This window comes from Lemur catta, chromosome 21 (assembly GCF_020740605.2).
Source record: "Lemur catta isolate mLemCat1 chromosome 21, mLemCat1.pri, whole genome shotgun sequence".
NCBI classification, from domain to species: domain Eukaryota; kingdom Metazoa; phylum Chordata; class Mammalia; order Primates; family Lemuridae; genus Lemur; species Lemur catta.
In genome coordinates this window covers 34,463,587-34,473,716 of record NC_059148.1, presented here as the reverse complement: position 1 = coordinate 34,473,716, position 10,130 = coordinate 34,463,587, and the positions used below count along the sequence as shown (strand labels likewise).

The window sequence follows — 10,130 nt, the reverse complement described above, 5'->3', positions numbered from 1 at the left end:
TTCTTTATATATTTTTAGCTGTCCAGATAATTTCTTTCTATTTTTAGTAGAGACGGGGTCTCGCTCTTGCTCAGGCTGGTCTCGAACTCCTGACCTCGAGCGATCCTCCTGCCTCAGCCTCCCAGAGTGCTGGGGGTGACAGGCGTGAGCCACCGCGCCCGGCTAATTTTTCTATATATATGTTTTAGTTGGCCAGATAATTTCTATTTTTAGTAGAGACGGGGTCTCGCTCTTGCTCAGGCTGGTATTCCTTGTAGGGCAAGTACACTAGCAATAAACTCTCAGATCATTTATCTGGGAATGTCTTGAAAACTCTTTCATTTTTAGAGCTTTGCCGGATAATGACTTCCATTCTGCACTGGCAGGGAATGAGAATGAGTGTTTTGTCGCCTGCTGTATCCATCCTGATTGTGCTTTGGGGAACTGAGGAAATGACTAACAGGTAGACTGGCGGATCACTTGGATCTAGTATTCGTCAGAACTGGGTCAGAACTCCATATGTGGCCGGGCGTGGTGGCTCAGGCCTGTCACCCCAGCACTCTGGGAGGCCGAGGCGGGAGGATCGCTCGAGGTCAGGAGTTCGAGACCAGCCTGAGCAAGAGCGAGACCCCGTTTCTACTAAAAATAGAAAGAAATTATATGGACAGCTAAAAATATATATATAAAAAAAAATTAGCTGGGCGTGGTGGCGCATGCCTGTCGTCCCAGCTACTCGGGAGGCTGAGGCAGGAGGATCGCTGGAGCCCAGGAGGTTGAGGCTGCTGTGAGCGAGGCTGACGCCACGGCACTCTAGCCCGGGCGACAGAGCGAGACTCTGTCTCCAAAAAAAAAGAGTTTTTGTCACTTACAGACCCCAGGCCTCGCGGCTGCACGAACTCTCTTTAAAGACACGGAAGTCCGAGTACAATGTGATCAATGTTTTATTTTCTGCTTCTCTGATCCATGAAGTCCAAACAAAGGTTTTTTGCTGACAAAGAAAGAGGAAACTCAAAACAAAGCAGGTGACAAGATGAAGTGCTGGGAGCAGAGGAAGGGGGGTGCGAGGAGGCCCCGTCCTGGGGGGGCCGCACGGTCTCAGGGCGCAGCCGCAGAGGGACCCCCAGACCTTGGCCCTGCTGAAGATGGAAGTTGAGCCACAGCTCGCGAGCCCTGAGGCTCGAGGACAAAAAAGAGATCCACCCCGACCTGGGCCACACGGCAGGGACAGGACCGAACACCTTGCCGGGCACAGGGACACATGTCCCCCTGGTGTCTCGGGCTGGACCCCCACTCCGCACACGCACTCCAAGCACACAGACACATAGTCACACGGACACACTCCGATGACATGCCACCGATCTCAGGGCTCCGTCACGGCCCGGGGTACCGACCACAGCATTGTCCCCTCGGCAGGATGACAATGACAAAAGGCAGCTGCAGAAGCCAGGGCTCGACCACGCGGCGAAGACCCGGCGAGGGCGAAGCTGCGCTCACTCCGTGTCCCGCTGTCGTGAGGGCAGGTTCTGCGGAGCCACTGGGGCCACCGGAGCCCGGTCAGGGGGGTCCGGGTGCCAGTTCGGGGACCCCGTCCGGCCCGAGTGTGCCTCGGAGCAGCCGGTCGACGAGGAAGCACAGGGCCAGGAGGCCGGTCCCCAGCAGGTCCCCGAGCCCCGTGAGGTAGGGGATGCAGTGGCTGTCGGGGTCCAGCGAATGGTGCCACGTCACCCGGACCAGCACTTCCGCCAGGTACAGCAGGATTGTCACCGTGGTGCAAAAGCCAACGGACACAAAAGACAATCCAGTCAGAAAATCAAACACAGCCGGGACACGCTTGCTGAGCTGCAAGGGTGGACGCCAAAGTGTCAACCTCAGCCAGGCCCCTTCTTGTGGCTTCTCTTGGGGCCTAAAGCCCGACCCGGAGCGCGGGCAGTGGCTGGAGACGGTGGTCCCCACCTGCCCTATCCAGCCGCCCCCCCCTACGGACCTGCTGTCGTCCCCCAGCTGGGACATCTCTGCCCTATGAGCCTCCCTCGCGACACCTCACTGGGACTTCCACCCGGGTTCCCTTGAACCCCGTCCCTTGGCGCTCCAGAGGGTTCGCCCTTCTAGAAGGTGCCATCGGGGAGTCCACACGGCCCTGGCCGGGTCTCAAGGCTCCTCGGTCCCTCGCCCAGGCTGACCCCAGCCTCCTCCTCCTCCTCTTCCCTGACGGGACCCCTGAGCGGCCGCTGGGGCTCGGGGGAGCTCCTTGGACCCCCCCCGAGTCCCACCCTGTGGCATCAGAGACACGCTGATGGTGCCAATGGCATCGGCTCGGGGAGACTGGAAAATGCCAGAGGTGGCACTGCGCTCCCGGAACTGCCCTCCGGTGCCCCGAGTCCCCCGTACAGAAGCCCCCAGGCCCGCTGGGGACGCCAGCCCCCTGCAGGCTCGGCAGAGCACCCCAAGCAGGCAGCAGCGTGACCTCCTTGACTCCCTGTCCTCACTGCCACCCAGCCCCTGCCCAGAGGCCACGCGTGTCTGGGAACAGCCCGGCGGGCAGGGGTGTGGGCCCCCCCCATCCACCACCTGTGGGGAAAGTGGCCCGCTGAGCCCAGGTGCCAGCCAGCTCCACGGGAACACGCTGCATGCCCAGGGCTGCCCTTCCTGCCCCTCTGGTGGCGACTGTGTGGCATGTACCGTGTAGCATATAGCATGTAGTGTGTAGCATGTAGTATGTAGCATGCACTATGTGCCGTGGCAACATGCAATGCACAGGATGTAGCGTACGCTGTCCAGACCACACCCTTGACTCAACTCCTAGGAGACGCAGACTGCGTCCTTTCTGTCCAGGGACCCCAGCCCTCCCCTGTCCCCCGGCTCAGCGTCTGTCCCAGGACAGCACCCAGAGCCGGCTGCCCTGCCGTGCTTCCGGTCACCCTTACCTGCAGCAGCCCTGCCAGCAGGTAGAGCACCACGAAAGTCCCGCTGTCGGGGACCGACGGGCCTTCCAGCAGGGAGATGACGTAGAAGAAAACCAGGTGGCCTGGCACGACCAGAAAGAGCAGGACTCGAGCGGACATGGAGTTGGTTTCTGGAAGAAACGGATCAAGAAGTTCGTGTGACCTGCCTGACAGCAGAGGCCACCTTGATATGTGACGGTCCTCAGCGAGGCATCCACATTCACTCATTCATTCCTTCCTCTCTCACGTGTCACTGAGCACCAACGGTGGCAGGCGGCTCTGGCAGATGGGGGCTACAGTCCCGTCCCTTCCCTGATGGAGCCGAGATTTTAGGAAAGAGAGACAGGCAAGGGTTGAGCAAGCAGAAACAAGAAATGGCATTTCTGGCCGGGCGCGGTGGCTCACGCCTGTCATCCCAGCACTCTGGGAGGCCGAGGCGGGAGGATCGCTCGAGGTCAGGAGTTCGAGACCAGCCTGGGCAAGAGCGAGACCCCGTCTCTACTAAAAATAGAAAGAAATTATATGGACAACTAAAAAAAATATATAGAAAAATGAGCCGGGCGTGGTGGCGCATGCCTGTAGTCCCAGCTACGCGGGAGGCTGAGGCAGGAGGATCGCTTAAGCCCAGGAGGTTGAGGCTGCTGTGAGCGAGGCTGACACCACGGCACTCTAGCCCGGGCGACAGAGCGAGAGACTGTCTCAAAAAAAAAAAAAAAAAAAATTAAAAAAAAAGAAAAAAAAAAAAAGACAGCAGACTCACCTGACGTACAGAACGTGGAGCAAGGGTTTGGCCAGAATTTTTGCATCCCGGACGGCAGGACCCCAGGCGTGCTCCAAATGTGCAGGTAGGTGGAGATGCGACTGGTCTGAATGGCCACCAGATTGCCACCGACACCTGAGGGAAAAAGAATCCGGTTTCCCCTTCTCTACGACGGTCTCTGAGTTATATCCCTGATTTTAAGTTCTCTTCCTCCAGGAAGCCTTCGTGGGTTGATTCAGCACCGGGTGTCTTTTCTTTCCCTCCCACTGACCACAGATCTTGCCTGGCACCAAGTCAGGGTGGCCCAGGCCTCCTGAGATTGGTACCGAAGTAGCAACCATGTCACCTTGACAGCTGGTATCTCTTAAAGTGACAGAAGCGTGACTGGCGAAGTGGGTTCTCAGGAACTATCTGCTGGCTTGAGGAAGGGGGCAAGGGAGGGAACTCGGGAAGGAAGTTAGGATAAGGGGAGAGAGGGAACAGGGGGACGGGTCCACCAACAGCGTGGTCAGCCCCTGCGGTGACAGCTGACCTGGGGTCACAGGATGGACAGGAACTAGGCTTCAGACTGGCCCATCTGACAAAATGAAAGGGATTTTTTTTTTGCACCTCAAGGTAGGAAGGACAGGAAAGAAAACAGAGGATTAAAGAGAGGGGAGGGGCAGGGAGGAGAGATGATCACATGGTGACAAAGCAGGTGTGTCCCAGGAGAAGTGCCCCGACACCTCTCACGCTGGGTGGCCAGAGGGCTTTTAAGAAAAGACATTTTCTGGCCGGGCGCGGTGGCTCACGCCTGTCACCCCAGCACTCGGGGGAGGCCGAGGACGGAGGATCGCTCGAGGTCAGGAGGTCGAGACCAGCCTGAGCAAGAGCGAGACCCCGTCTCTGCTAAAAATGGAAAGAAATTAGCTGGACAGCTAAAAATATATAGAGAAAAAATGAGCCGGGCGTGGGTGGCGCATGCCTGTCATCCCAGCGACTCGGGAGGCTGAGGCACGAGGATCGCTTGAGCCCAGGAGTCTGAGGCCAGCCTGGGCAACATAGCGAGACCCCCATCTCTACTAAAAATAGAAAGAAATCAGCTGGACAACTAAAAATATATAGAGAAAAAATTAGCCGGGCGTGGTGGCGCATGCCTGTAGTCCCAGCTACTCGGGAGGCTGAGGCAGGAGGATCGCTTGAGCCCAGGAGGTTGAGGCTGCTGTGAGCGAGGCTGACGCCACGGCACTCTAGCCCGGGCGACAGAGCGAGACTCTGTCTCAAAAACCCAAAACCAAACACACAAAAAAGAGAGCTCTCGTCTTGGTGACGCCATGAGGGACCAGGTTTGAGCCGCCGAGAGTGGCATGCGACCCTTCCTCTCCCGGGTCTCCTTCCGGCTGCGCAAAACCGTCCCCAGGGTCCCTGCGGGTCACAGCTGCCCAGCTGCCTCTGAAGCTGCCGTCCGGGTCCAACCCAGGCCAGGGGACCCCAGGGTCCCTGTCACGTACTCACCGCATATGATGGGGGTGAATATGGCCATGCCTCCGTACTGCTGTTTAGAGATGGTTTTGCTCAGGATCAAGCCTCCAAAACTGGGGAGGAAGCAGACGTGGTCGGGTGACCAGGGGGGTCGCGTTCACAGGGACCCTTGTCAGCCAGGACTCCCGGTCTCAGAGGACACGCGGTATCTGCCACCGGCGCCTGGCGCCCTCCCTGTCCCCCGTGTCCCCTGCACCCTGCTCGAGCCTCCCCATCCTATCTGAGTCTCAGCTGCTCCGGAAGCCATCAGAGAACGTCAAGCCACCAGGAAACACACGAATGTCACCTTTCTGAAGCCGTGTGGCCGGCTGGGCCCTGCCGCGGGACACCCCTGCCCTGCACCGAGATGCTCTTTGATGCCAACAGAGCCTGCACACGGGTCGCCTCGTGCCCGCCCTGTGCTCTTGGGAAATGCCACCCCTGTGACTTCTCAGAGCCCCGGAGAAGCGGGGTCGATTGGGACAAGGAGCCAGGTGGCTTCCGGAGGCAAAGGCGGCTTTGCCACCTCTTCTCCCTGAGAGTCGCAGCTGGGAGGACACACGGGAACGGAGTGGGGACGCCCCGGCACGCCGTGCCAGCAGGAGAGGGGCCCCGAGGACAGGGCCGCAGGGGGCAGGGGACAAAGCCCACAGCGGCTGGGCTGCGGAGGGTGGCCTGGCATCCCCGGTGGACCAACGGTGACACTGCCATGGCCCAAACGAGGTCGGGCCAGCAGGGCTCTGGCAGTTGCGGACTGAGAGCCGGGTCCCAGGGCTCCACCGTGAAGGGGACAACTGTGACCTTCACCCGACCTTCCTCCTGTCCCCTGCTGCTGTGCCAACTGTGAACAGGTGTCAACGAGGCCCGGGGGTCACGGTCAAAGAAAGAGAAAGTGGAAAAGGTGGGACCCGACCCGTGCTGGGTTCCTAAGGGGCCCACGGCTACGTCCCACTCTGTCCCCGACCCCCAGGGTCACCGAGTGTCACCCGCGCTCAGGGCTCCGTGGCTCCCAGGGAGGACGCAGAGGGGGTGGCCGCGGCCCGGAGCACCTGCTGGCGACCATGGCAAGGACGATGGGGACCCAGCCGAACTTCAGCACCTTCACGACCGGCGGGCTCTGCTTGGCGACCAGGAGCCACAGCGGGGTCAGGGCCATGAGGCCGAGGCAGGCCACGGGCATGAGAAACCGGCTGTCTGCAAAGACACAGGGGACGTCCCCGCCACTCGTGGGACAAGCCCGGAGGGCGCAGGGCAAGGGCTGGCCAGGGCAGGGCGGGCTGGGAGTGCATGGAAGGTACTAGAAGTCTCAGGCAAGTCCTGGCCCCACCTCACCTTCCAAAGCTTTACCATCACTCCTCCATTCCTGCCACAGTCACCTCCACTTCTCTGACGTCCCTGCTACGTCCCCACGCATGTTTAGCAGCCTGCTCCATCTCCTCCCGCCCCGACGTGACACTTCTGGGACGCGCCCCGTGCCAGCACCCTGCTCAGCACCCACACGCACAACCTCGGGGCACGTTGTCAACAGCCCTGCTCGGACAGGTGACAGGGGAAAACCAGCACAGAGAGGTGGCCGCCCGACACCTGTGGCCGGCAAGCAGCCCGGGTGGTGCCACTGGGAACGTCCCCCGAACGCCTCTTTCCTTCTCTGCACCAACATGTCACCTCTGTCCCTCTGCCCCAGGGGCCCAAGGTTGGCTACAGACAAAGCACTTCCTGGTAGGAGTGGCCAGCCCTGTGACCCTATTTCCATCATGTCTTTTAAACCTTTATTATTATTATTATTATTTTTTGAGACAGAGTCTCGCTCTGTCACCCGGGCTAGAGTGCCGTGGCGTCAGCCTCGCTCACAGCAGCCTCAACCTCCTGGGCTCCAGCGATCCTCCTGCCTCGGCCTCCCGAGTAGCTGGGACGACAGGCATGCGCCACCACGCCCGGCTCATTTTTTCTATATATATTTTTAGCTGTCCGGCTAATTTCTTTCTATTTTTAGTAGAGACGGGGTCTTGCTACATTGCCCAGGCTGGTCTGGAACTCCCGACCTCGAGCGATGCTCCCGCCTCGGCCTCCCAGAGTGCTGGGGTGACAGGCGTGAGCCACCGCACCCGGCCACCTTTCTTCTTTTAATATCGTGTGTTTTAAACTCTTCATGTTTCAAATACTTTCTAAAATTGTAATATTAAGGCTTTTTGACCCAAACTAACTTGGATGTAACAAAAAGGAACCCCGAAGTCCAGCAGGGACCCTTTAGGCTTCAAGGTGTGTTAAAACCATATGGGAATCGCTGTCAAATAAAAAATCGTGTTGGAGCTATAGTTGTATAAATGTGTGACTGATACGTGCTCCAAAATTGTATTATATTCCCAAATTCCGATGTCTCTTGGCGGATGTCACCAGTCGTAATTGTGGTTGTGCGAAATTGTGACATGCCACAGAAATAACCAAATGCCCTTGTCAACTGCATCTTTAACCGTGGCCGCTCTAAGCCTTCGGTCATCTACAACGACTGCTTTGCTTTGATTCGTCTAAAAAAGAGGTTTGCAATTGGTCACAGCCCAAAATTTGCCTCTTGAGATTCAGGAAAAGGGCCCCACCGAGAGCTCTTGCGTCCAGGTTCCTGACAACCTTGGCGATTGCACCATCGGGCTTTACAGAACTCCATTAAAGAACTGCAAACTCGCCTGTCACCCCTGCACTCCGGGAGGCCGGGGCGGGAGGATCGCTCGAGGTCAGGAGTTCGAGACCAGCCTGGGCAATGTAGCGAGACCCCGTCTCTACTAAAAATAGAAATGACCTGGCCAACTAAAAATATATAGAAAAAAAAAAACGAGCCGGGCGTGGTGGCACATGCCTGTCGTCCCAGCTACTCGGGAGGCCGAGGCAGGAGGATCGCTTGAGCCCAGGAGGTTGAGGCTGCTGTGAGCGAGGCTGACGCCACGTCACTCACTCTAGCCCGGGTGACAGAGCCAGACTCTGTCTCAAAAAAAAAAAAACAAAACCCACAGGACGCAGGCTGGGTGCAAAATTTTCCTCCCGGCCCGGTGGTGACAGCCCCCAGGGCGCGCCCCTCCCCCGCCCTCCGCCCCGTCGTCACCTCGGCGTCCGTAGAAGAAGTCGCTGACCAAAGCCAGGATGGACAGCGTGATGAGGTCCCCGAGGCTGGCTGCCACGGGGGGTGGCGACGTTGTCCGGGTTGACCCCGAGCTTTCGGGCGCCGGTCACGATACAGACCATCAATACTCCTGCGGGGAGAGAAAGGACAGAGAGGACAGTCGAGTCCCCGGGAGCCGGACGGCCCTGGGATGGCACAGGGTGTCTGGCATCCAAGACGGGGCTGGCAGGCTGGTCACCAACTCGCCCCCGTCCACACGAGCCTAGACACGGAGCCGGGCTGTCCCCGCTGTCCTCCTGCTACCCTGGGGACCCGAGAAGGCTGGAAGAACTGGACCCACGTTGGGACTTGTGGGCAGGGTGCCAGGGAGCGGCCCCCAAATCACCTGGAACCGCAGGGACAGGGATCCCAGCTCTGTGTCACACACAGGGCCCCAAAGATGCTCTGAGCAGCCAGAGGCCCCGAGGCTCAGCACGTGGCCTCCCCAATCTGTCGGGGGCCTCTGAGGGTCACACGCCCGGGTGGCATCAGCCGGGTGAGAGGTTTGCTAGGGACAAAGCCTGAGAGGGAAGACAGGGAGGGACCGCGACGCAGGGGGACCCAGGGGAAGCAGACAGAGGGGAGGGTGAGCCCAGCCAGGCAGCCGGGGGCACCCTCGGGGGGTCCCTGCGTGTCCGGGGGGCACCAGGGCTGTCCTGCGATCAGGCAGGGCTGTCACCGGGCACCAGGAAGCAGCACGTGGTATCCGAGAGCGGCTGGTAAAGGATTTCGGGGTGACACACGGGAGATCCAAGAGTGTCCTGAAGGTGACTGTCACACGCGATCCTCTCGCTCCCTGTCCCCTGCCTAGGACTTTGACTCAGACTCTCATGTGGCTCTTTAAGGAGACTCTCCGGCCCGGCTGTTGACATCTTAACACTTTCCCCCCGGGATCCTGTAGCTCCAGGAACAATGACAATCAGCCCCTCGATGTCACCCTGAAGCTGGTGCCGCCGGCCAGTCTGTGCCTCATCCCGTGACCAAGTCACAGGCCCCATGTTTCCTTCTGAAACGTCCGTCCTGCCGGGATCCGGGTGTGACCGGCTTGGCTGGCGTCAGTCCCACGGGGACCAAAGGGCACAGGGTGGCTCGGTGCTTATGAAAAGCCACCACCACGAGGCTAATGTCACAGCCGCTTGGATGTGCCCCAGGGAGACACTGGCAGGACAGATTGAGTATCTGGACCACGCCGATGACGCTCACGCCGCTGACGTCTCCACATCCCCGGGCCTCAGTTTGCCCATCTGTAAAATGGGGAGCTAGAAACTGCGTTCTCTGCGTGGCCCCGCGAGGACAGGGGCTGGCCGCCTGCATCGTCGGACTGTGACTTTTCCAGAGGAGGCGTCATTCTGGGGGTGGGTTTGACACGTACATCCTGCCCCATCTTGTGATCGGACGGGGTCATGGGGCCACCCGCAGGCTGTCACCAAGCGCCAGCCCCGGCCAGGAAGGCACGATCTTGTGACGCTGCCGCTGGGCTTCTGGACCCCCACCCCCCCACGCCAACCACTTGCACCAGCTCAGGGTCACCCGCCTGGTGGGAACGAGGAACCCCCAATAACCCACAGGGGTGACCCGCAGAGAGCTGAGCCCGGGGGTTCTTCTGCGAGCAAGCAGGTGGCGGGGGGGGGGGGACAGAAGTGTGACTAGAAGTCCGATGATGAAGTTGTCAACTGTCCTTTGGCTGCACAAAAGCAGGGCACGCGGTCTGCCGGACGCACACGGACACACGACCCCGAACAGAATCAGAACGAAGCCTGTTTGTGCAGCCAACGTCTGGGGGCCAGAGACGCGCCTG

General features: G+C 59.5%; 1 protein-coding gene across 1 annotated transcript in view; it reads right to left on the bottom strand.

Annotated features, from left to right (window-relative positions):
• Positions 1 to 902: 902 nt before the first annotated feature.
• Positions 903 to 10,130, bottom strand: part of LOC123625750 (solute carrier family 41 member 3-like) — a 29,623-nt gene continuing 20,395 nt past the window's right edge. The window contains 7 exon segments of the mRNA XM_045534286.1: positions 903 to 1,744; positions 2,905 to 3,052; positions 3,682 to 3,816; positions 5,176 to 5,255; positions 6,231 to 6,375; positions 8,276 to 8,354; positions 8,356 to 8,423. Coding sequence (XP_045390242.1) covers positions 1,534 to 1,744; positions 2,905 to 3,052; positions 3,682 to 3,816; positions 5,176 to 5,255; positions 6,231 to 6,375; positions 8,276 to 8,354; positions 8,356 to 8,423 — 866 coding nt within the window. The 3' untranslated portion in view covers positions 903 to 1,533.